This window comes from Dermacentor silvarum, chromosome 5 (assembly GCF_013339745.2).
Source record: "Dermacentor silvarum isolate Dsil-2018 chromosome 5, BIME_Dsil_1.4, whole genome shotgun sequence".
Taxonomy (NCBI): Eukaryota; Metazoa; Arthropoda; class Arachnida; order Ixodida; family Ixodidae; genus Dermacentor; species Dermacentor silvarum.
The window spans coordinates 171,156,499-171,182,643 of NC_051158.1; the positions used below are offsets into that span (position 1 = coordinate 171,156,499).

Genomic DNA, 26,145 nt, shown 5'->3' on the forward strand with positions numbered 1-26,145 from the left:
GCTCGTCCCACTCGACCATATTCTTGTGCACTCTAGCCTTGACAAACACCGTGACAGTTTTTTCCATATGCAGACATGATTCGCTGTAAATTATCAACCCAAACGGAAGCGCTCAGGAATGAAATTGTGATAGTAGCACTGGTTTGTTGAATTATGTCAGCGCGAAAAGACGAGAACAAAGGGTGGGTAAGTGGGGAGGGGGGGGGTTGAACGCCCCCCCCCCCCGCCTGGCTACGCCCCTGGTAGAATGAAAGCCCACACTGCGACCGCAATGCACGCGCAATCACCGAGCGGTATTAGAAAATAATAAAAAATAGATAAAGGAGAGAAAGGAAAGTAATTTATTCTTAAGGCACAAATACATGTCATATGCAATTATGAACACCATTTGATCGGTCTGAACACAAATACCAGCGCGCGAAGTAGTACGAATGACCCTGCCGAGCAGTTTCGTCAGCAGTTTCCAACGGCGCGATCTTGGTGCGGCCCAATCCACTTCGACCGCAGCGCCGCCCCAGTATTTTTCCACGTCGGGCGCCTCACTGCAAGCACTGCTACACTGTAGCACTGCAAAGCATGCGCCGCCTCAGCCGCTCGTCCCGCTCATCGTTCCATTACGGTGGCTAGTTCCATGGACTCCTGAGAAACTCTATGCACGGACTAGTTAACAAAGAGCAAGCAAATCGAACGCACTTTATGACGTACATCTGGCTCTTGCAGTTGCTTCCGCCGCATGCAGTAAGCAAATTCATGGCCTTTGAGATGCGTATTCATTACCGCGAGGACGGTGGGGTGTCGTTGGGTCATGGACACCACCTTGGTGCGCGCACTTCTTTATTCTATGGCGCGCACATGCAAGCAGCGCGAGTTTTCGTCGAATTTCGTGTACTGTGGTGTTGGCTTGGTTCTCGTATCTTGTACTTGTTTAGAAGCTCTGAGCAGTGCTTTGAGTTGCGTACATTGCAGTGGGCCATGGATACAGCCTCTAGTACACTGTAGCTATAGTGCCTAGAGCTACCGGGAGCTATCGATCGCAACGCAAAGGTGAGTGTAGCTGCTACTAGTGTTGTGCGATTGCCCGTTCTTTTGCTGAGACGTGTAGGAACAACCGGGTGGTATAAAGTGATCTCGAAATGCCAGCGAGTGCGAGACGGTCTCTCCAGATTCGCGTGATCCATTCAATTCGTACTTTCGATGGACGCTGCTGCAGTTCCTTTAGTTTCTTGGAACAGTAGCTAGATTGCCACTGTTAGCGATGTGCAATAGGCGTGTGTTCCCACTTCTTTCTTTAGTCGCGATGTGAAAAAACGGCCGGTAGCTCCTAGCCGGCAACACATGCATACATGTGCTCTCAGTTGAATTAGTGCCGGCAAATGCGGTCTCATTGTGTCTTTTTTTCTGCGCCTCTATGAGATGACTGTATAAGCTTTGCTTCTCCCATTTACTTATGCGGAGGTCACGGGATGGTTGTGCTGTTGTACTCAAGCAATGTGGTCGCCCACACGGCTGCATTTCATTCCCCGGTTCACCGCTGACCGCTCGAGTCACGCCAGCACCTTCCGTTTGTGGCACTGCAGGTAGCGACGGCGTACTTCCTTCACTCAGAGCTCTTATATGTAAGCTGTGGAGTTATGTTATTCCATGTGTACGTTCTGATCGAGCAGGCAAACCAACCCACTTGACTGCTGCTGCTGCTTACGGGTACTTACGAAAGTAAACATACACGAGTGTATGATCAGCTCATCGTTCTATGTATACACGTCCGTTGCTTTCGTTGTTACATCGCGTTCGTAACTTTGCGCAGCAAGAATCCAGATGAAACAGGCACCGTGTCATTGGCCTTGTTGCTGTTTTCGTCTGCGCTGTCGGGCTGTTTACAGCTAAAGTACTTTTGCACTGTTGCATGAGGTGCATATGTTTCTATTTGTGGCAGCAACATTGTGAAGTGCTCTAGGCCCAGACCTCTGGCTGTGTGTACAACACTTGTCTAATTTGTTTCACTGTGCTGCAGCTGTCTTTACAGCTTTTGATGATTTCTTCTGCTTGCACCGTATATTTGTTGGGCCAACTGTAGGCACCATTGCAAACTTTTGGTTACACACTCGAAGCAATAAAACGATACCTTAGAAGTGTTTTACCAAAACAATTTTTCAAATTGTTTTTTTATTAGAGGCGATAGAAGTGGTCTAAATTATTCCGGAGTCTTCCACTATTGCGTGCCTCATAATCAGAACGTTGTTTTGGCACGTGAAACCCCATAATCTAATCTTTTCTTGCCTTCTCACATACCGGAGCTAACGTGGCTACCAGAGCCGAGAGATGTACTGTGGCATCAAGCCCCACCTCCTTTTCTTCCTTCTCTTCTTTTCTTGCAATGCTGCACCTTCTGCATTGGATGATTAGTAATGGTGAGTGATGAAACAATCACTGAAAAGAGGCTTCTGGGCATGTGACAGTGAGTCTGGCAGGGAGGGAAGGGGCATGGTGTTTGGATTGGGATTTTATACTATGCAGACACAATTGTCAGCACGTCATGCGTACGTTATGCTTGTTTGTTAAATATGGCCAAAACCTGGTGAAGGGCCCTTTAAAAACCCAACTTAACAGTTCCTTGTTGACAACAAATATAGCCGAAAGTACCGATTGCTGCTGGTTTGCTCAGTCAAGAATCTGGTATGCCATTTGCTAGGGGCATGCTTGTTGGTTCTAATGCTGGTGCTGCTGCTGCAGAAATGGATTTAATTAAAAGTGGCCTGAGTCATGTATGACACCCTAGCATTATCATGCTAGACAGGTAGCAAGGCTTGTCCACAGATCTAACCTTTGATGCTTACAGTTAACTGTTGTGAGTTACCACAATAATTAAACCCATATTTAAAATCGTGTTGGCCAGAACACTTGTAATATTCTATTGCACTTGATGCCTGGTGCACTCACAAAGCACACAGGAGGAAAAGAATCTAGAAAACTTGTTTCTCTTTTGTGTGTTGGATGCTGTGTGCATTTTGAGTTTACGGCCGTATCAACAAATTTTATTATTATACGTGGTTCCTGCAGCGAGCATGTGCCATGAATGTGCAAGTAAAGTCTGCTCCAAACCTCATGTAGGTTTCAACATTGCACTTGATAATATGGTGCTTTGATGAAAGAAAACAGCGCTACCTTCATTTTTTTTTTCATCTCGAGATGAAGTGCTGAGAGTGTGTATATATTGAGAGTAGGTGCCTTGGGGATTTATCCCTATTTTAAAGGAAGTGCACCGATCGGCCTGCTGACCGCTACAACTGCTGATTAGTAGCACCTATTACTAGTACTAATTAATGAATTAACCTATTGGTCTGCTGGCAGGTACAACTGCTCATTAACAGCAACAATTAGTGGTAATGAACAAATCGTATAAATAATTAAAAAGTCAAGGGGCACTTTTTCCTACGTGGGTGAATACGAAAGCATTGCTAACCACCAAAGGTCGAGGGTTCAAGTGCCTTAATTAACTATCTTAATTAACACCAAGGGTAGTGGGTTCGACTGCCACCAAAAGTCGTGAATTCGAGTACTTCAACTCTATTATAATTAACTAGGCCTTAATTCACTTTAATTAACGCCAAGGGTAGTGAGTTCGACTGCCCTAACGGTCATGGGTTCCCGTGCCGTAATGAACATCATAATTAAACGTGACAATTCATTCTACCTTAACTGTGCCTTAATTAACTTCGCCTTAGCACCACAGGTCGTGGGTATGATTGCCTTAATTAAGTATATGTTAATTAACTGGGCCTTAATTCCACCATAATTAACACCAATAGTCGTGGGTTCGACTTACAACAATGGCTTTCTTAATTAAGTGTGCCTTAATTAATTTCACCTTAATTCACTCTGCCTTAATTAACTTTGCCTTAATGACGTCATCAACTGTCTCGATTGGCTCCCTTGAATTTTCGGACCATCGTATGGTCAGGCCAAAGCCGCCTACGCCGGATTTTCCGCTTCATGAGCCATAAATGCATTCACATGAATAATTAATCAGTACTAATCAGCAATGGCTGAATAGTGGAGCGCAGCGGATGGCCAGAGCTGCTGCGGACCTGGACTAAGGACTCTAAAGGCTGATTCACACTACGATGACACAAGAACGATTTTGGTCTGCCGACTGATGACGCGAGCAGTTTACAGGACGGGAAACACTGTGGCCAATGGTTCAAGGAAGGAAAACGCTGTCTCCGGACTGCTTTCACGCCGATCTTGATTTTCGGGAACAAGAAAAAGCCTGCCAGCGACAGGTCAGGACTGCAGGGGGGCTGGCGCAGCTTTTCGAAGTTGTGCTTGGCCCAAAATCGGTGCCCTGTCGGCGTAGTGTGAATCAGCCTTAACAGCGCACTCTGGGGGAGCACAGCAGAATTTTCACATCTCAGTAAAGTTTTTCAATCGATCTGCTAAATGAAAGGCTATACAAACATTAAAAAGGCATTAGAAAACTTTTGTTGCGTTTGTAAGTTGCGAAGTTGGCAGACCCGAGTGCCTTCGCCAACGCAGAGCTGCACCCGCGTAGAGCTACCTGCTGGGCTCCCGCCCTTTGGTGGCAAACCGAGGCTGGGGGGTGCCCGCGATATACAGCACCTATGGAGAGTTCAACAACTGAACGTAGTCTAGTAACGTTTAGCCTTGATGCCTCAAGGTAGCACACGAAGGTCTATTGGCCAGTTGCCTGCTTCAGCCTGCTTCCAAGATCACGTGCTGCGTGATGCCTGTGGTTGAAAGGATGGCTCTAGTTTGCCATCACAGCTGTGAGTGGTGCTGGCTAGCACTCCCACGGCTAGATTTAGTACACTTGCGCAATTACAGAAGAAAGCTGACATTAGCACTGTGGAGAGGAGGGCAGCAACTGCTGCATGGTCGATTATCTCGACAGAGATGCAAGCATGAGTCATGTCGGATGGTAACTGATTGCGCCTTTATTGACTCTATCTTCTTTAACCCTTTCAGGGCTTTTTTAAACCTTCAGAATCATGAAGAGTGTATTGCTGCAGAAAAGATAAAAAATTTTCAACTTAATGAAGTGTGCGTAATGTGGGCTCCATGCAAGAATTCTCAATAGAGTCATTAGATATGAGAACATCAACTGTCTCATGTCTAGCATACTTAGAAAGCACCCGTCCAACCACTTGAAATGGATGATGGAGTTAAAATATTGTGAAAAACAATGAAAGAAGAGGACCCGCTGCATATGACGCAGACACCCAGCCGTCTACCTTTGAAACCGGTTTACTAAAGCACTGCCCACATATTATTGAATTTTTCAGTACAGGTCCAGAGAAGTGTTTAAGATGCTTGCAACACATTTAAGAAATTATTATTTTCAGAGCCCTTGTCACGGCAAGCTTGAATCGCTTCGATGGCCCCAAAACGGACTGCTTTCACGCCGATCTTGATTTTCGGGAACAGGAAAAAGCCTGCCAGCGACAGGTCAGGACTGCAGGGGGGCTGGCGCAGCTTTTCGAAGTTGTGCTTGGCCCAAAACTCAAGCGCGCAGAGATGTGTGGCCGAGAGCATTGCCGTACTGGAACTACCAGGTATTGAGAGAAAGAAGGAAAAAAATCGACCAGATGGGAAGGCTGCGCATGGTGTGTTCCACCGAGGAGCAGGCTGCGTTTGAGCAACGGCACCGTGAACTCGCTCGGGAAAGGGCTCGTCGCCGACTTGCCGATTCTAGCGCGAGGGCTTCCGAAGCCCAGCCGAAACGTTACCGAAGAGCCGCGGACCCAAGTTGTGGGAGCGAGACCTTAAGGCCAAATGTCAGTGAAGAACCGCTGACCCCGAGTTTAGGGCAAACGAAGCAGAACGCCTGCGACAGCGTCGTCTTGCCACAAGCTTCGCCTACCCCCATTTTCACGACAGGGGAAGGGCTGGTAATTTTTCTTAATCTCTCGAGCATATCCACAAATCCTCAGCACAGTAGCCTGATGCGCTGCCCATTCGACCATTAACCAGTGAGCCAGGTAGGCGGGAAAGCGTCAGATACAAATTTTGCATAGATAGAAACTAGAAACATACATGGATTCCTGACCGCCAGAAAGTGTATGAAGTACTCTAAGACTGCTAACGCATAAACAAATCCTTCCTTTGGAGATGATTGGTGATGTTAATGCTAATAGCAATCCATTTTATGATGGGTGTATAATTGGTGATATGTTTTAATGAACAGCACATGCCCAGTGACCCAAGTTTGCGTGAATGAGGTTCATTGAAGAGAAGCACAGTGGCACATATCCAGTAGTGACCTAAGTTGCTCTCAAAGAGGTTCATTGAACGGCGGCACATATGCAGTGGCGGATGAGCAGTGGAACAATTTGGCTTCAAAGAGGTTCATTGAAGAACGTCGCATTCCCAGTCGCATATACCCAGCGACCCAAGTTGGAATGCAACAGATTAATTCGAGAGTGCATACTCACCTGCCCAAGTTGATGTGAAAGACGTCTATTGAAGAGTGTGTGCCACATATTTAGTAACCCAAGTTGGTCCAATGGTTGGTTTCGAACACAGCACACTACCCATTCGACCAATGACTATCCAGTGACCCAAGTTTGCAGGAAAACATTTACATACACACACAGGCAATCAGAATGACACCGAAAAATGTGTGGAGTATCTCAAGATGGCTAGTCGCATTAAAATTAACTTGGGCAGGCTATGAATGCGTAGGCCAGGTGATCTGTTAGAGTTACCGAATGGGTACGAAGGGAAGGGACGTGCAGTCATGGCCAGCACACATTTAGATGGTGTGATGAAATGAGGAAATCTACAAGCATACGATGGCATCAACCAGCGCAAGACTGGGGCGATTGGAGATCGCCGAGAGAGATCTTCATCCTGCAGTGGACATTTAACCCATTAGCTACCAGCGTGTCATGCAGGTCACGCAGATGTGCACGAAGCATTTCAATTTGTACAGGTTAAAAAAAACCGTGCCCAACTTGCCCCAACGGGCCTTTCGAGAGCTTAGGACACAGCTTAGAGACACCAAGTGGCACAAATTGTCTGTTTATTTGGGAGCTGCTCAAGAAAGTGGGAAATACTGGCTTGCAATTCGGCACGTCAAGATGCAACGTTTGCGTGGGTACATGTATTTTTCTTTCAGTATTTATTTCAGTAATAGCATGATCCACATGTCTCTCTATACCTCATGCTATACATGACTTCCAGTAATAATTTGTGAGAGATTGATGTTAGTTTATTTTGCGTACGAGCATGTTATTGTGTGTGTTGCCATATGGTCATTCTGGGCCTTTGGGCTCCCTTTATTGGGCTTCTTCGATTTTCGGAGTTCTGGTAGCCTGCTGGCAGCCAGACGGCAGCGAGCTAGTTCCGGTTCTGATAGGAAGTCACGTGGGCTGGGATCCCAAGATGACCCGGAGCTGCCCGAAGTTTGGAAAATCGAATGCCGGGACAGCACTGGCCGCAGGAGAAATGTAAACATGCTACATGCTACCAGCATGGCAGCAACCGGCGCGCACGTGGCGTAGTCGGCCCATTTCTGCGTTGCCACCTTGGAAATGTATAGTTGCATTCAGGAATACGATCACTTTTGCGAGATTTCGCACGACTTGGCACAGGACGCTCACTGTGCAGCTCACTTAGCACAGCGCAATTAACGGCATGCGATGTGTCTGATTCCAAGACATGAAATCGCATCTATGTGATCCGTCGCTTGAGGATGCCTGCTCATAATGCAATCACGTCGGCCACCGGCGACATTTGACATCATTTGACAAGACACGAAAAAGCAGGATATCGGGTGTGTCTTATATGCATAAAATTGTGAGATGCTTAAATTCGATGTCAAAAAGTTTGTTTCGCCTGATGGTGCTTCTCTTAATTCTGCTCCTGTGCTGAAGGAGCTGGGACTGCGGCTGGCACGTGAAAATGCACGCCGCCTGTAACCCGAGGAAAGCTTCACACGAAAAATAGTATTGGTCGATCATGAGAGCAATAATAAAGCTAATGTATGTGTGGTCATTGCTCATCTCAACCAGTGCAATCCTTTAACATCAACGGCCTATATATATAGGTAGAACGCATCGGTTTCGAGCTGCCATCCAAGATACGACGGAGAGACGGAGCGAACACGGGTTAGCTGCGATGCCTACACTAACTGCAGAAAAAAGACATATTGCCACATATACGCGAACAATGTGAAAAGGGATACCACCAGAAAATTACATGAACCGAAAAGGCACTGCAATAGTGGGAATGAGCGTCTACAACTTCGACAACTTGCACGGAACACGATGAAGATACCATGCAAGCATGATCGAGAGCACAGCGTGCTGTTCACGTCCGAGAAGAAGCATTCACGGGACACAAACAAAAGAAAACTTCCTTCAAGTGGTTCTCCGCCGCTCGTATGGCTCCGCCTCGCAAGGCGGAACATGGAACGCTAGAAGTAATGCAGTCAGCGATCCATACACCATGCCGACATCGGGAATTTCTTTGAGAAGTATGCGAGTCCAAAAGCACGCCAGCCGGGGGCGGCGCGGGCTAGCGCCCGTGTTGCAATCCGTCAAGTCCCCACAAAGATGGCGGCGAGCGCTCATCGCCTCTTTTTGTCGTCTGCTGGCCAGAGAACATCCAGAGAGCTGCCAGATCAAAATTGTCCTGGCTGGTTCTGGCAGCCTGCGGTTAGCCGGAAGCTTCCAGCACGAGTAAAACGATCGCGCGGTGGACGGGGCAACCTGAGAAAAGCGAAGGCGCTCTGGCTGGCTCTGGCAGCCCGCAGGTAGCCAGAAGTGTAAAATCGAAGAAGCCCATTGTCCAACGCCAGCCCTGTGGGTATGAAGTGCACGTGCTTTCAGACGACGGGATAATTGTGCGCTGGATGGACAACACTGTTACAACAATTGTAAGCGCCGTACACAGTGTAGAGCCCATGTCATCTGCAGACAGATATTCCCGTGCTCAGTAGGAGAGGACCAAAGTGCCTTGTCCAGATGCTGTTGCCCTATATAACTGCTTTATGGGAGGCACAGACCAGATGGATGCAAACATAGGGGCCTACCAGATTGCAATTCGCGGCGAGAAATGGTGGTGGCTAATATTCACTTGCCTTTGGGATGTGGCCATAAGCAACGGTTGGGCGCTTATTCGCAGCACAGGGTCCAACATCACTCAGCTTGAATTCTGGAGGCAAAAAGGCCAAAGATACCTCAGAAGATGGGACAACAAGCCGAAAGGACCTGATCTCAAACAACGTCAAAGCCTTTTGGCGTTGCTTTTTGTAGTGCACGATATGACAAAGTGGCTCACTTTGTTGGAGCTGTACCCAACGGCAAAAGGCGCTGGTGGGCTAGAGGCAATTGCAACAGCACAGTGCACTAAATGTGACATTGGCATTTGAATCCTATGCTTCGAACCATACCATACTAATTAGGTGTCCCACAAGTCCCTAATTATTTTTGTTTCGATGTGTCAAGGCCAGAAACAGAATTTGTCATGTGCTTTTTGCTGTAGCATAGGGGCCCAGCGTGACCATATAGTCACGGGCCATATTTTGTAAACTAAAGGCTCGTTCACACCGGAGGCGGAGCGGCAAAGCGGCCAAGCGGGCTTTTCAAAGCGGCGAGGCGGCGACCACGCGGGCCTGTTCAGACCAGACGGCTTGCCTGGCTGCCCGCGCCGCCGAGGAGGCGGAGCATCGAGCGCTTTCGCGGGGGACGTGTCGCCATCTCATGGCACCGGTCGACCGCCCGTGCCCAGATCTCGCGCCGAGATACACCAGCGCCACCGTCGTCTGGCGTTCTGATTGGCTGCGGCAAAGCGGCGAGCTTGGGCGGGCGGCAAAAAATCGGTCCGGGGGCGATCGGACTAGCCGCCTCGTTTTCCGCCCGCTTTCGCCGCCTGGAGAGGAGGTTTTCCCCGCTTTGCCGCTTGGCCGCTTTGCCGCTCCGCCTCCGGTGTGAACGAGCCTTAAGAGCACGTTCACAATGAAAGCTTTTATGTGACTTAGACGCAGATACGGTACAAAATTACATTTGTTGCGATAAAACACGAAGAAAAAGAAACCGGTCTTTAATGGGTTAATGGGCTGATAGTGAAGACCTTGCGATCTTATAATTGGCTTGTATTAGTGTACACCAATAGCTTCAAAAAGTGTCACTATGTGAAATGAAAAACTTAAGCCTGAGATATGTACTGCTTAAATTTGAGATACATTCAAGCCTGCCATGCACCAACCTTACACAGAGAAAGGTTGCCCTGCTTTCCAGTATTCAATGTGCATTGTCCTCTGTAGTCCTTTACTGAACCGAAATGTTTGTTTTGTGTTCCATGGTTATGCAATGTAATCTGCATCTTTTTTATTGATGTATTTGTCACTCGATGATGTAGCAGGACTTCATTTCCTCCAATAATTTTCTGCAGGCATGATGTCACAAAAGCTATGAGCCTGGGCATCACTGTTACCAAAGCGGCATGCCACACTCCTTCCAAAGTCATCACTCAAGTCGAAGTTGGCACGCAGTGCAGCTTGCCTCTGGCTGACAAGTCTAACGGGTGCTCCTTGAAAGCATGGAGCGTGTCAAGGAGCACGCAGACTGTGGAGGTTGTGGATCAATCAAGCTCCAGCTCAGGTTGGCAGTAACCGGCACTTCTCTTACTTTTGATTGCTTGTCTGAGTTTGTGGTAAATGGCCAAGTCTGCCTAGCTTGGTATGTATGACATTATATGTATGCATGGCATAGCTTGGTATGTACAGCCTAGCCCACTTACAATACCTGTTTTAACAATATATTGGATATAACAGTGAGCAGCCAATGCACTGTCATTTTTTGTTTGTGTTCTATGGTAAAATAAACCGTTTACGACAATGCTCCCACGCCACATTATCAGTTATAACAATTAAATCTGGCTACTGGGTGTGTCTGCTGAAAACAAAAACGGAAAATCCTTGAGAAAAAAAATGCGAGCTGCTTCGTTACACTCGCCTTTGTGCTGTGCACCCCACCCCGCACGGCACACCTTCATCGCATTGACAGGTCTGGCCATTTTGAGCTGACAAGCGCAGGGCATGCAATGCATGCTAATGATCGCTCTGCTAAGTATTACATCCCTACACGCCGCGGAAAGAGCCCAAATTTGAAACCAAATGCCGTTTGCCCTTCTCTTTGTGGGCGCCACGCTTCCAGCTGGAAAGTCTACATATATCGCGCTAGTGTGCCTACGTGCATGGCAGTGCTGCGACGTCACTCATAGTGACACATGACTTCGAGAATTATTGAAGGATGCATCAGTTATTTGTTTAATATGTTGCTTCAATAGACAAATTGTTTATAAAAATAATAAAACATGCAAACCGGATGTCCGCGTGTTTTTCCTTCAATTTGTACCATAGCAAGAGAGCTATACTTATGTTTCGTCTGCTTGTTCCCACGTCATGCAGTCTCGCGTGCAGAGAAAGAAATTACCTCATTTTCTACCGTGTTTCAGTGCCGCGACCATACTCTTTCATCCTCTCACGCCGCCTGCCCCATTGCTCGTGATTGTGGCACTGATCAAGTGTTCTTGTGAAGAGCATCAAACGAGACAAATGCAACAGTTTGTGTGCCAGACCGTCACCGGAAGTGTGCCACTCAGCAAAAATTCGCGCAAGAGAGAAAGAGAGAAAGAAAAAAAAAGTAGAAGGCAGGGCCTGTGACGTAAGTGTCATGTGATCCTCCGGCTCTGGTTTGGGAGAATGTAGGGAGGGAATTTCGCCAGCGGAAGCTTGATGGGGCAAGTGGAGAGAGAGTCGGTGTGAATGTTGACAGTGACGCTCACCTTCTGAAATTGTAGGTTCGCGCCACTTCAAATATTTATATCTCTGCTATTAATGAACTAATTTGAAAAGTTGTTGCTGTAGAACACTCCTTAGAGGGCATGTAACAACTTCCAGTGTATAACCAAAATTTGCTATGTGGCCTGGTGAGGGGCCCTTTAAGAAAAATAAATGAGTTGCTTCATCACGCCTTCATCGCATCCTTTCGTTGCAACACATCGCTTGCATCGTGCGCACCTCCCTTCCACCCGCTTGCAATTCAGAGCTGGGCGGGATAGGGGGGACACAAAGGCGTACTGTGCAAGGTGCATGGCACAAAGGCAGGTGTGGCAAATTGGCTCTTGCTTTATCTTTGTTTCCAGGCTATGTGATGAAGGCGTACCATGAGGGGTGCGCGGCACAAAGGCGGTGTGGCGACGAAGCGGCTCACATTTTTTTCTTTTCCTGGATTTTGTGTTCCTTTTAGTTTCAGGGCAGACACCCAGTAACCGGATTTTATAGCCAATAATGCACCATTGGGACATTGTAGTAAGTGGTTTATTTTACCTCAGAAGACACACAAAAGTTGATCGTGCGCCAGCTGCTCATTGTTACATCCGAGCATTGTTAAAACCAGTAATGCTATAAGTGAGTTTGACTGTACTTCTTTCTATCGAATTAAAATGTCTGAATGTTTGTCCCCTTTGCCTTCTTTTTTTATGCAACCCGATTACTGTAGGACCGCGGTGATACGATCATTCCCAATACGAATTTAGGGATGACACGAATTTTTTAAAAGTCCCAGCCCAAGTCCATTAACTAAATTACAACTAGGTTTTCAAACCAGAAGCTAAATGAAAACTAGAACCAAACCTGAATTTTTGCCGGAACTGGAACTGAACCGAACCCGTACTTTTTGCGCCATTTTGGAACTGAACCCAAACCGGAACGAATCGAAGGAACTGTTCCGCACCACTTCCGGGAACGGAGATTTCGAGTAGAGCAGTCTGGTAAAGTGAGAACAGAGAACTTTATTTGCTCGAAGCATTGTTGAGAAAAACGGGAGACGCTGACGAGAGATAATGTGGCAGCATCGTCCGTCCATGCTCTGCACATCCTGATAGAACCATCATAAGTAGATTTTTATCAAATTATCAGCCTCTTATAGTCACCATTTGTTGCAAGAAATCGGCGCACGTATGAAAAAGCCTATGCGGCTTGAATAAGCACGCCGGCGTGCGCCGTAGAAGCCTCCAGAACGATGGAGAGAAATCGACTTGCAGAGTGCGTGTAGCCTTTACAGTGTTAAGTAAATCCATCTCCACTTTTCCTCATGGGCGGCGGCGCCACGTCAGAGAGGCGACTTGAACATTCTGGAACTTGTTTATGCGCCTGACCAGTATTGACGTGTGCCCCGGCGGGAAAGTGAGAACACTGTTGTACAGTGGATGCTACGACGTGGCACGTCGTATAAAAGGAAGATTAGCGCTGTCGCCGGTGTTTCCCTATAATCAGTGAGTAATTATAGCCGTTCCTTCCCACTAGCCGGTCTGTTAGCAGGTGGAAGGTGGGGAGAGTGAAATCCCTCTAAATGCCGCCTGCCACGCTTCACAGGTGGATGCTGACGCTGATGCCGGAGAGTTTTTGACTGCTAACAGTGGTAATGCTCTCACGTTAAAGCTAAAACGCTGTTGAAACTATAGGTACATGAAAAGCGTAAAATATGTGTGTGTGTGTGGCGAAATTTGATGGTACCAAAAAGATGGTGGATGGGCAGGCTCTCTGCTACCCAGCGAAGTTGCCTGCCCGCCAAAGAGGCTGCCCGCTTGCTAGTAGGCTGCCTGCCTGCCAGCCAGAGAATCAGGCGAGAATGCACGATTCGGAGAACGGCCCGTCATTGCTGGCCAGAAGGTGGGGGAGCGTCGGCGGCATCGAGGCACTTCCCATTGACCAGGAGGCTACATGCCTCCATTTGGAGACTAGGTGCGGCCCATCACTGGTCGGCGAGGGAAGCGGAGCGCAAGGCGGCACCGCAGCGGCTACATAGAGCCATTGTTCTTTTCCTCAAGAAAACAACTGCGGAGTATGAAACTGCAGGTTTATGAGCGAAGAGTAAAATAAAATTGAATTATATTAATGAACTAAAATAAACTAATAAAAATAAACTTGCGGCCATAAAGAATAATGCTTTCACATTCGCACACGTAAGCAGCCTTAAGTGTCTCTGCGAACCTTTTATTTCGCTTCAGTTAGTGTTGTAATCATTGGCCTCCCATGGAAAACATTTTGCAGTGGATTGTAGTTACGTTGGCCAAGTCAAAACATTTACAAAAAGAAAGCTACGTCATGCGTCTGTTTTTATACCGACGTGACAGAGAAACGAAAACGCAGCACCACAAGAGTAAAAAAAAAAAATCTTGTTTTTTTTTTCGCCGAACACGTTTGAACCGGCTCGAACAGGAACGGAATGGTGCTCGGAAGTTGAACCCGAAAAAATTCTGGTTCGGCACCCTACTCACAACACGATGAATTTTGAATGTTGCAAACCACTTTTGATGCCGCAGCAGATGATGCAAACAGTCAAACCGCTGCAAGGATTCTGGCAGAGCCGGCCAGGTGGCCCCGGCACGCAGGTAGCCACAGAGCCGGCAGATCTCTATCGCCGTTCTCATTTCTATTGCCAGGGTGACTTGCATCACTCTGCCATGACTCCCTCCCCGGACCAATAAACACTTCTGCTTTGTGCAGTAACAAGCAACTTGTTGGCAGTTTTCAAGTACCTTTTAACTTTATCAGGAGGCGGCAACCACTTGCAACCCCCCCGTATTGTCACATCAGCAAGATCGGTGGCATTCGCTTCATCTCTGTACTCCACGCCTTCCATCGTCTTTGGCACCTAGTGACAATATGAAACTTTTCTACCTTTGCCCACTGGGGACAACATCGGTCTTTCCTTCTAAGTACCCGTCGAGGCTTTTCAGTTCCGCAGCTCTTTGTTGCTACCCGCCGCGGTCGTAGCAACAAAGATTGGCATTGCGTTGCTAAGCCCGAGGGCGTGGCATAGAATCCCGGCCGCGGCAGCTGCATATCGATGGGGTCAAAATGCAAAAATGGACGTGTGCCATGCATTGGGTGTATGTTAAAGCACTCCAGGTAGTCGAAATTAATCCCGAGCCCCCCACTACGGCATGCCTCATAATCATATTGCTACATGCATATTGCGTGTTTCTTGTGGACTACTACTACTTTTCATCAGTAGACCTTCGGTCTGGTTATTGGAAAATTTCTGCGGGTGAAAAGGACCAAGAGAAGACCGTGTTCGTCACCCCTGATGGTCTATTTCAATTCAAAGTTATGCCATTCGGTCTATGCAACGCCCTAGCCACATTAGAGCGTATGATGGACTCTTTCCTTCAAGGGTTCAAATGGTCAACATGCCTCTGCTGCTTAGACGATGTTCTTGTATTTTTGCCTACATTTCAGACACACCTTGAGCACTTATCAGCTGTTCTTCAAGTCTTCCGCGAGGCTGGGCTCCAACTAAATTCCTCGAAGTGTCACTTCGGTCGTCGACAGATTACAGTGCTGGGCCACCTCATAGACGCTTCCGGTATTCAACCAGACCCGAAGAAAATTCATGCTGTCACGTCTTTTCATGGTACCTCAGTCTGTCAAAGACGTCCGAAGTTTTGTAAGACTGCTCCTACTTCCGATGGTTCATTAAAGACTTTAAAGACTTCGTAGCGATTGCCCGACCACTTACTGATCTTCTGAAGAAGGACGTGCCGTTTACGTGGGGTCCCGCTCAAACTGCCACGTTGCCCACCTGACAAACATTTTCACCACGCCACCTATACTTGGCAACTTTGACCCATCCGCTGCTCAGAGGTCCCTACCAATGCCAGTGGTCACGGTATCAGAGCCGTTTTAGCCCAGCGCCAACAGGAACGTGATCGTGTTATCGCCTACGCAAGCTGCCTCCTCACAGCAGCGGAGCGCAACTATTCGATTACAGATCGTGAATGCCTGGCTCTCGTCTGGGCGGTTTCCAAATTCCTCCCGTACTTGTATGGCACGCACTTCTCTGTAATCACAGACAACCACGCGCTCTGCTGGCTTTCCTCACTCAAGGATCCTACCGGCCAGCTTGGTCACTGGGCTCTGCGGCTACAAGAATATTCCTATGTAGTAGTATAGTTGGGCCCCCTACATCAGGACGCAGACTGTTTGTCGCACTATCCAGTGGACGAACCACCCGCCGACCCTGACACCGATGCTTACGCTTGCGTTTTCTCCGTTTCTCCGCTGTTACACGTCGCCGACGAGCAACGCCGTGATGCCACATTGCGCGCCGTCATTAATCGCTTGGATTCGTCGCCCTCTGATTCGTTCCTTCACTTGTTTGTTCTCCGGGATGGTGTGTTATACCGCCACAACATAAGCCCCGACGGTCCTGTCCTACTCGTCATTCCTAAGCACCTCCGTTCAGCTGTTCTCCAAGAACTTCATGACTTGCCAATGGCAGGTCACCTCGGCGTCTCCCGCAGCTACGACCGGATTCGTCGACGCTTCTTTTGGCCAGGCCTTGCCTGTACGGAAATACGTTGCGGCGTGTGAGAAATGCCAGCGCCGCCAAACACCATCGACGCTCCCTGCCGGGTGCCTTCAACTGCTCGACATTCCTTCGGAGCCATTCTTTCGCGTTGGCTTGGACTTACTTGGCCCTTTCCCTCTATCGTCTGGCAACAAGTGGGTCTCTGTGGCGACAGATTACACAATCACCAGAGTGCTTCCAACAAGCTGCGCCACAGATGTCGCCGATTTTCTTTTACGCGACGTGATTCTGCAGCATGGAGCTCCACACCAACTGCTCACTGACCGTGGTCGGACATTCCTTTCTAAAGTCATCGCAGACATCCTGCAGTCCTGCTTAACCCTGTGTCCTGTGTCTTACCATCCACAGACTAATGGTCTCACGGAGCGTCTGAGTCGAACCCTGACAGACATGCTTGCAAAGTATGTCTCGACCGAACATACTGATTAGGACTTTGCCCTACCCTATGTCACATTTGCTTACAATTCTTTGCGTCACGGCACTGCCAGTCATTCCCCGTTCTCTTTGTTGTTCGGCCAAGAACCCACATTGCCACTGGGCACATCCCGTCCATCCGCCGCAGCGGAGACCACCGAATATCACTTGACGCAATCACCAGGGCAGCCCAAGCACGCGAAATTGCCCATGCTCACCTCCTGACCTCCCAAGAGAACCAATGGCGTTTGTACATTCGGCAACACAGAGACGTCCACTTTTTGCCTGGATCTCTGGTACTCCTGTGGTCCCCTACTCGTCACGTTGGCCTGTCCGAAAAACTCCTGTCTCGGTACACAGGCCCATACCGAGTGCTGCATGCCGTGACTCCAGTGACGTATGAAATCGCCCTGGTCAGTACCAGTGCCTCATCTGCCCTGATTTCCACTGACGTTGTGCATGTCGCATGCCTACAACCATACTACCCTCCTGTTGCCACCGATACTTAGACGCACCGGGACGGTGCTTTTTCCGCCGGGGATAATACTACATGTATATTGCGTGTTTCTTGTGGACGATGCGCGCGGGCGCCCCGACAAAAAAGACGAACTGCTCTTTGCTCTCACAAGCTGGCGCGAGGCGAGCGAACACGCGATCAAACCCTTTCCCTCCCGGATGTCGGCTGAACTGGCCAGCGATGCAGTTAACTTTTTTAAATATGCATTGTCAATAGTCTCCTGTGTATAATCCTTCGTTTGCGTAATGATATCGTGGTTTGGCTCATAAAAGCCCAGAATCTTGTATAAAGAGTCTTTGTTGCTGTTCATTGTGGTTGTCTGCGCTTATTGTTCCCATGAAGGTGTCCTAGTCTTGGCCACTGAGCTGTAGCAGATCAATTGGGGCACGAGACAGGCAATCGGCATCTGAGTGCTTCCTTCCTGACTTGTAGGTCATGGTGATGTCAAACTCTTGCAGTCTGAAGCTTCATCGTGCAAGGCCGCCTGAAGGGTCCTTAGTTCGCCAGCCAACACAAGGCATAGTGGTTGCTTATGACTTTAAATGGCCTACCATACAGGTAGGGTCGGAATTTTGCTGTAGTCCATATGATGGCAAGGCACTCCTTTTCCGTTGTAGAATAATTGGCTTCCGATTCCAACAGCGACCAGCTAGCCTAAGCTATGACCCAAGTTCGTGTTCTCTCTGGACAAGCGTGGTGCCGAGTCCTATGCTACATGCTTTGGTGTGGATTTCGGTATCGGCATCACCATTGAAGTGGGCGGGAACTGGTGGTTACAGCAAGCGTCATTTCAGCTCTTGGAATGCTTCGACTTGTAGCGTTTCCCACTTGAACTCAACGTTGGATTTTGTAAGATGGGTTAATGGCTTGGCAGTGCGTGAAAGTCCTTGACAAAGCATGGTGGCCAAGGAATCTGTGCACTGCTATCTTATTGATGGGCTGCTGAACTTTGTGATGGCAGCAGTCTTTTGTGGATCGGGGCGGACTCCAGACTTGCTGATCACGTCCGAGCTGCTCGTAAGCAAAGCGGCACTTCAGTTTCAGGGTGGGTCTCGGTGACTTCATTGCCTCTAATACTGTCCGAAGCCGCCTAACATTATCATTGAACTTCGCGGCAAAGACGACGTCCTCCAACTAGACGAGACAAGTGTGCCGCTTCAAGCCTGCCAAGAATGTCCATCACGCACTGGAACGTTGCATGTGCCTGGCAAAGTCCGAAGGCATGACTTTGAACTCGAATAGCCCGTCTGGCGGGATAAAGGCGTTCTTCTCTATCATTCATAGGTCGGCTCACTCACTCGTGAGTGCACTCACTCACACTCATTTCAAAGGCGTGAGTGTGAGTGCCAGTGTGAGTGCAGGTGAGTGCAAGTGAGTGGAAGAGAGTACGAGTGAGAGTGAGTGCCAGTGAGTGTGAGTGCAGGTGAGTGCGAGTGTGAGTGAGTACCAGTGAGTGTGAGTGCCAGTGAGTGTGAGTGCAGGTGAGTGCCTGTGAGTGTTAGTGGAAGTGAGTGCAAGTGAGCGCCAGTGAGTGTGAGTGCAGGTGAGTGCCAGTGAGTGTGAGTGGAAGTGAGTGTGAGTGAGTGCCAGTGGCAGTGAGTGCGAGTGAGTGCCAGTGACTGTGAGTGGAAGCGAGTGAGTGTGAGTGGAAGTGAGTGCGAATGAGAGTGAGTGCCAGTGAGTGGAGGTGAGTGTGAGTGCAGGCGAGAGCCAATGAGTGTGAGTGGAAGTGAGTGTGAACGTGGTGAGTGCCTGTGAGTGAGAGTGGAGATGAGTGTGAACGTGGTGAGTGCTTCTGGGTGTATAGAGGTGAGTGCAGGTGAGTGTGAACATGAGTGAGTGCTTGTGAGTGGAAGTGAGTGTGAATGTGGTGAGCGCTTGAACGATAAGCAGAGGTGATATCGGTTCACCTTGCTTGCGGAAAAATCGAGGCGCGTTGTGTGTACAAACTCACTCGCGGTGATGACTTATTGCGCTTATTGCGGCGTTTAGTTCGCTTTGAAGTGAGAGGCGGCACGAAGGTCAATTCGCTCGTGGCTATAGCTGCGCCTCCTTACTCCAGCGTTCTGACAGCGAGTTTCCGCGGTCATCTAGCGAGATGCGTTCATGTTTACCTGTGCGCGCTTGACACTGTGCTTGTCTATTTAGTTAGTAGGTGAATGTTTACAAGTTTATACGGCCCATTAAACTACTATCCTTGCTTCGTATAGCTGTCTACTAATTTGCTATCGCAATCGAAGCTTCGCCTGTCGGGCGAAACTGCGACATTTTCTTTAATACGTCAGGGAATATGTATGGGCTGGAGCGCTGATGGCAGACATATCCAAATCATGACCGTCAAATTTGCCATCACTTCCTCTAGTGAAGACGCTTAATACCGTGTGATTTGCTACACCTTTGCTGGTCATCCGCCTTCAGAGGGTGGAATGGCTCCTCATTTTCTTCCTGCTTCACTCTTAAACGTACATGTACAGGCTCCTTATATAAACAGGCAGAGCGGAAGAGGGACTAGCCAAGTTAGCACAGAGTAACAGACACGCACGCTCGCATACATGGAGAAAAAACAAAGGTGCAATGATAGATACCGCTTTGTTCTCACTTTTGTGTTTGTTTCGGCGTTACGTGGTTGACTAAGTATACGGACAGTCAATCTCTCCCACTATTTCCCTCTCTCTTGGCTCAATCCGACCGAAGGGGAGCTTAGCGAGCATGGGCGGAAAGCATGCACACGTCTAATGTAAATAACAGAGAGATGGGCAGAGAGAGGTTGGGGCTGATGTCAATGTTTCTGTCACCATGAATAAAATGAAACGAAAACTTTAGTCGTGCTAGTTTTGCTCTACTTTGCAGTGTTAATAAACCAGCTCTCCTTAATAATCCAGTCAATGAATCCGTTAACTTGTATTTATTAAAACAGAACCTTATTGCCTTCCTCTGCACCCCTTCCATTCTTCAAATGAGTTTATTTGTGTACGGAAACCAAACAATATTGGCGTGCTCCAGCACTGTTCAAACAAGCATTTTGTAGGCCAGCAAATTTTATCTGGGGGCGCAAGACGAAGGTGTCTTCTCAGAAACAAGAGTCGCTTTAGTGCTCAGCATGTACATTGATTTCCACTTGAGGTTATTTTGTTATCATGGCTTTCCCATCGGAGAGTGTATGTTAAAGTGACACCTAAATATTTACGCTGAAATACACAAGTGAGAGATGTGTCATTAATAATGTAAGTACACTCAGATATCTATTTATTTCTTACTGTTAGTGTTACAGATTTTTGGGCATTTAGAGTCATCTGCCACTCCTGACACCAAGGCAGAATTTTGTATATGGTGATTATCACTGTGATTAATTTCGCGGTACGAAATACAATAGTCAGCGAATAGACGGATGTTACCATGTAATCGGGAAGGCAAATCTTTTATGTATATTAAAAATGAAACTGGGTCCAAAACACGGCCTTGGCGCACTCCCAATGCAACAAGTGCTAAATTGGAAGCTTCGTTATGAATATACACGAATTGTGAGTGGTATAGTTCGGCGCAGTGACTCATGAGTGCACTCACTCACACTCGCACTCATTTCAAAGGGGTGAGTGCAAGTGAGTGCCAGCAAATGTGAGTGGAAGTGAGTGCCAGTGAGTGTGAGTGCAGGTGAGTGTGAATGCCAGTGTGAGTGGAGGTGAGTGCGAGTGGGTACCAGTGAGTGTGAGTGCAGGTGAGTGCGAGCGCGTGCCAGTGAGTGTGAGTGGAGATGAGTGCGAGTGAGTGCCAGTGAGTGTGAGTGGAAGTGAGTGCAAGTGAGTGTCAGTGAGTGTGAGTGGAAGTGAGTGCGAGTGAGTACCAGTGAGTGTGAGTACAGGTGAGTGTGAGTGCGTGCCTGTGAGTGTGAGTGCGAGTGAGTGTCTGTGAGTGTGAGTGGAGGTGAGTGTGAGTAAGTGCTGTGAGTGGTGGTGAGTGAATGTGGGGCCTGGAAAAAATTATGGTGAGTGAGTGTGAGTGAGTATTCTCCCACACTGCTGACCTATGCTATCATTATCCCTTTTGTTGATGTCAATTTGCCAGTAGCCTGTCTTGAGATCCATAGATGAAAAATCCTTTGCATTACAGAGTGAATTCAAGGCACCGTCTATCCATGGAAGAGAGTATATGTCCTTCTTCATGATCTTGTTCAGGCGACGGCAATCGACGCAGGAGCACAGGGTTCCATCCTTTTTCTTCACCAAGACTACAGGAGATGCCTATTGGCTTTTCGACAGCAGGATGATGTGATAAGTGTGGTTCAGTTGTAGAGCATATTCTTCAGTTATTATGCAATGCCAAGCAACTGGGTGTTGGTCGAAATCTGATTTTTGTGTCAAATGCGTCAGCCATTTATGCACGACTCATTGTGCATTCCAGTCTAATCTCTGGTGTTCATGTAAGTTCCTGAATGTACACTATTTGCTTTGCGCACTAAATCTGATTACAAAAAGAATCTTTTGCTACGGAATTGGCAACAATATTCGAGAAAGATATATGGTGTGGTTGATACACGCAGCGTCCAGGAAGTCAGACCATCGAATGGCATACCTTTATTGCATGGCAAAGTAACCGGGCAGCAGTCTGGCTGCCGGTGAACAACTATAAGGTCAGGTTACAAGTGACCGCATCAAGGCAGTGGCAGCTGCTTATGAATACATCTTAGGCAAGGGTGATGGCTGATAAGCCTGGCAGAAGAAAGCCGCATGGGGCGTTATTGCAGTTTGTGGCTGATATGCCACAATATATGATTCAGGAAGGTGCATCTTGCAGCCAGTGAAAACGTAATAGAAGTTAGCAGGTGAAAAATGCTTACAGGAGTAGATTAATCATGTACACGTCGATAAGTTCTTATAAACTGAACTGTCAATCACTTAACAGGACATCCAGCATAATTTAACAAGGTCTTGCATCATGCTAGGGTGTAGGTGTGATCGGCTATGTTGAATATTGCACGGTCATTGGTAGTGTTGCAGATTGCAGTGTGTTCCATCGGCCATGTCATGAGTAGTCCTTGTGAAAATGCAAGCAAAAACTAAGTACGGGGGTGGACCCAAAGTAACCAGAATCTAACAATGTGCCCCGTTCCTACCTTCTAATGTATACTGCTCTTTAGATTGTTTTAGCCTAAGCCTTTATGCCCTAGGGTGTTAATTCGCATTGCTCTTGACATAGGGACAGACCTACAAGGTCCTGAGGGACTAGCCGGCGGAGACCCGTTGGGGCCCCCGGCTCGCCGCTGACTGCTCCCATGTCGGAATCGGGAGGGCGATGTTTGTTTTGACAATTTCTTTACAGTACAGTTCCTCAGAGGCGAAGGAAGAGAGAGTATGGTAAATTGGTTTCTTTTGGGCACAACTGCAACTCAAGATGTCATAGTTAGTTAAGCCTATAAGAACAGCACTGTGAGTGGAGCCCAGGTCTGCGAGTAGTTTTCTCGGTTGAAGAATGGTGAGATGTCACTCATGGAAGCCATGTATCTCCTTGCCGGCTTTTAGCAATCTGAACTTATGAAGATGTAGCCAAGGTTGTGCGTTCGATCAACAAGGAGAAACCCACTGATGAAGTTTTATGTACAAGGTAAATTTCCCTTGCTGCCAATGAATCATCTATGTAGTTTTCCGAGTGTCAAATGTGGTCGCTGAATGCTTGTCTAGGATGCGAGGGCAAATAGTGTTGAAGCTTCTTTACACAGCTATTCGTGGGCTATTGAAAACCAAGAGAATCTTAGAGCAGTCCATATTCTCCAACTTTATCATTTTTGACCGTTCAGAAAAGTGTCTTCTTGGTTAAAACAGGGGGACTTCACAAGCAGAGTCAATGATATTGAAATACAAAATTTTTGAGCAAATCAGAAAGATAGACTGGCCATGTTTTGTTCCATCATACATAAAATGACCCTCAAGACCTCTCGAATATAAACAAAACTAAACAAAAAGAAAAATCATAATTAGCTTTAGTATCCATGTTCTTTGGCATTTTGTAATAAATTTCTATTTTGTTTCATTTGTGCAGAATCAAGGTTTTCTATTTCTTCGTCAACGGCCGAGGGTGACAACTCACAGCAGGGACGTTGCTACTGCTGTCAGCTCTGTGATTACGAGACTGATAAGCTGTTTCGTTTGAAAGCACACACCAGAGTCCATACTGACGATTGTCTGTTTAAATGCCATTTGTGCTCTCAGAACTTCTCAAGAAAAGACAACTTGAAGAGACATCTGCGCACCCACACAGGCGAGAAGCCATTTCAGTGCCCTTCATGCCCTCAGCGCTTCTCGTGTAAGGCTAGCATGAAGAACCACCTGCGTACCCATGCAGGCAAGATGACGTTTCAATGCCCTTCATGCCTTCAGAGGTTCTCACAAAAATACAACATGAAGAGACATCTGCGCACTCACACAGGTGAGAAGCCATTTCAGTGCAGTGTCTGTCCTCAGAGCTTCTCACAAAGAAGCAGCCTAAACATACATTTGCGCCTCCACAGTGGTGAACGGCCGTTTCACTGCCCTTCATGCCCTCAGACATTCTCACAAAGCTATCACTTGAAGGTCCACCTACGCACCCACACAGGTGAGAAGCCATTTCAGTGTCCTTCTTGCCATCGGAGCTTCTCGCATAAGTCCAGCATGAAGAAACATTTGAGCATTCATACAGGTGAGCGACCACACCACTGCACCCTCTGCTCCAAAACCTTTGCGCAAGCTCATAACTTGAGGAAACATATATAACACTGCACCCTAATACCACATAGTAGGCCAACAATGGACCAACGTAAACATACACCTGCTTACCAACAGGGGTGAGCTGTCGTTTCAGTGCCTTTCATGCCCTCAGCATTCTCATAAAGGAATCGCATGAAGGTTCACCTGCACACCCACACAGATGAGAATGCACTTCATTGTCATTCATACCATCAGAGCTTCTCGCGTAAGTCCAGCATGAAGAAACACCTGTGCATTCACACAGGCAACTGTCCACGCTGCTGCACCCTTTGCTCCAAGGCATTTTTGAAGTGTGATTACTTCAGAAAACATGCGAGAACAGAGTGCCCTGTTATGACTGGAGTCCGGCGTCACGGAACTTGCTGACAGGCCCAGCATACCAGCGGGAGCATGCATCAACCTTGCGATGCGGTCAAAACCTTTATATAGACAACTCGATGGCGCTTTCATTGTGAAACTCGTCAGCTGAAACCTACAGGTTTGTGAAGTGGCTGTCAAGTGGCGATAGTCCTCTAAAACCACAATTGCTACAAGCACCCCAAGCTGTCTGTCATAGGGAGCCGGCTAATTACTACAAGGAGCCAACATACAATGTCTTCCACGAGTGTCGACCCCCTGCTTCCCGAGTGCCTCGCGATTGCATCGTAGGCGGATCCGATGTTTGCCTATAATGGGTGGAGTTTTGCGAGAAGATGCGACAGTACATGCAAAAGGCAGCACAAAGGTCAGTGCTAATTGGTTGGGACAATGTCATCATATATTCATGTCTAGGGAAGACAGATGGTATTTAAGTGGATATTTTGTGTGTTTCGGGTGTGCTCAGACATGTAGTGTGCTTCGATTCAGTGATGTAGACTGCTAAAACGTTGTGTGCTCCCTTAATCATTAAGCTGTGTGCCAGTTGTAAATATGTAAAATAAACCTGTTCCTGTATCATCAACCTCTCGACCTCATTGCCTCACCAACAAGCAACTCTGGCGATAGAGACAGACGACTGCGTGGATCTGTTTAGTCAGCTTAGTGCAACGTCCTGATATTGCACTCACCAGCTACCATATTTTAAGTGCTCCAGTGTCGTAGGCAAGCGACTGTCTTTTTGACGTTCAACTCTGAACCATGAACCATGAATCAGAGTCCTAACAACCCTGTTACCACAGAGTAGGTTGACAGCCTTGTTGAACTAGTCTGAATTAGGGATCTGCATACATGTGTAGCATTCTAGGTTGTGTTCTGCAGCACGGTAGCACGAAATTCACCACATGCTCCTAAATGTTGAACTTGCAAGTCACTGCGCAGGATGTTCCAGCCTAATCTAGGAATTTGCAGGTACATTTGTAGCACTGTAAAAACCTGATTATACGACTTTATCAGGAGCACGCGCTAACATCGTATAACCTGGGTGTCGTATAATCTGACCAACAAAAACTATATTCATGATACACAGTTCCGTATGGCAGTGTTGTGAGCAGATTCAATTAAAACTGTAAGCAATACTCCACAGCAATCGGAAAACAGAGTTATTTCATTATACCCCGTGACATTATAACGAGGTTAGGCTACGGCCACGCTAGCGGCAAAAGCGGCAGGAATCAGGTTTTGCGGCGTGCCGCGCGAAATGGGTCTCGGACCCAATGCTGCAGCAAGTGCCGCGTGCCGCAAGAGGAATGACCAATCAAGAGCGATGAGGGTGACGTCATGGAGCCATGGCAACTGGCCCGCCGCCGCTCTGCGCCGGGTTTTCAATCGACCATCGTTTCCTCTCGTGGTTCCATGGAGGGATTTCTGGACGCTGTCCGATCGTACCCTTTCTGCTCACGGTGTTGCTTGTGCGTTCTGAGAGCGCGCGAGATCTTATCGCGCTGCCGCGCGGCGAGATGCGCATGCCCTGGCAGACCAAGCCCAAGCTGCCACAAAAGCCACAGGGGTCCCGGAATAGGAACCCCTCCTAGACTTTGTACGGGGCGGGCCCTTCTGGCTCGTCCCAAACTCTTTGTATATAGCAGCAATAAATGTTTTTCACTCACTCACTGCCACGGTGGCCTTCGTGGCAAGGCGCTGACGCGTGGCTACTTGC

The 26,145-nt window shown here is 47.8% G+C and overlaps 1 protein-coding gene across 2 annotated transcripts; it reads left to right on the forward strand.

Annotated features, from left to right (window-relative positions):
- Positions 1 to 860: 860 nt before the first annotated feature.
- LOC119453905 (gastrula zinc finger protein XlCGF7.1-like) lies at positions 861 to 25,011 on the forward strand. Of its 2 annotated transcripts, none has more exons than XM_049667057.1 (3): positions 861 to 1,044; positions 10,414 to 10,622; positions 23,365 to 25,011. In XM_049667057.1, exons 2-3 carry the CDS (start codon positions 10,433 to 10,435, stop codon positions 24,075 to 24,077), a joined length of 903 nt encoding a protein of 300 aa, XP_049523014.1. In that variant the 5' UTR covers positions 861 to 1,044; positions 10,414 to 10,432; the 3' UTR covers positions 24,078 to 25,011. The 2 variants fall into 2 exon arrangements, with proteins under 2 accessions (XP_049523014.1, XP_049523013.1); XM_049667056.1 differs by lacking the exon at positions 861 to 1,044 and adding an exon at positions 1,128 to 1,577.
- Positions 25,012 to 26,145: the final 1,134 nt, after the last annotated feature.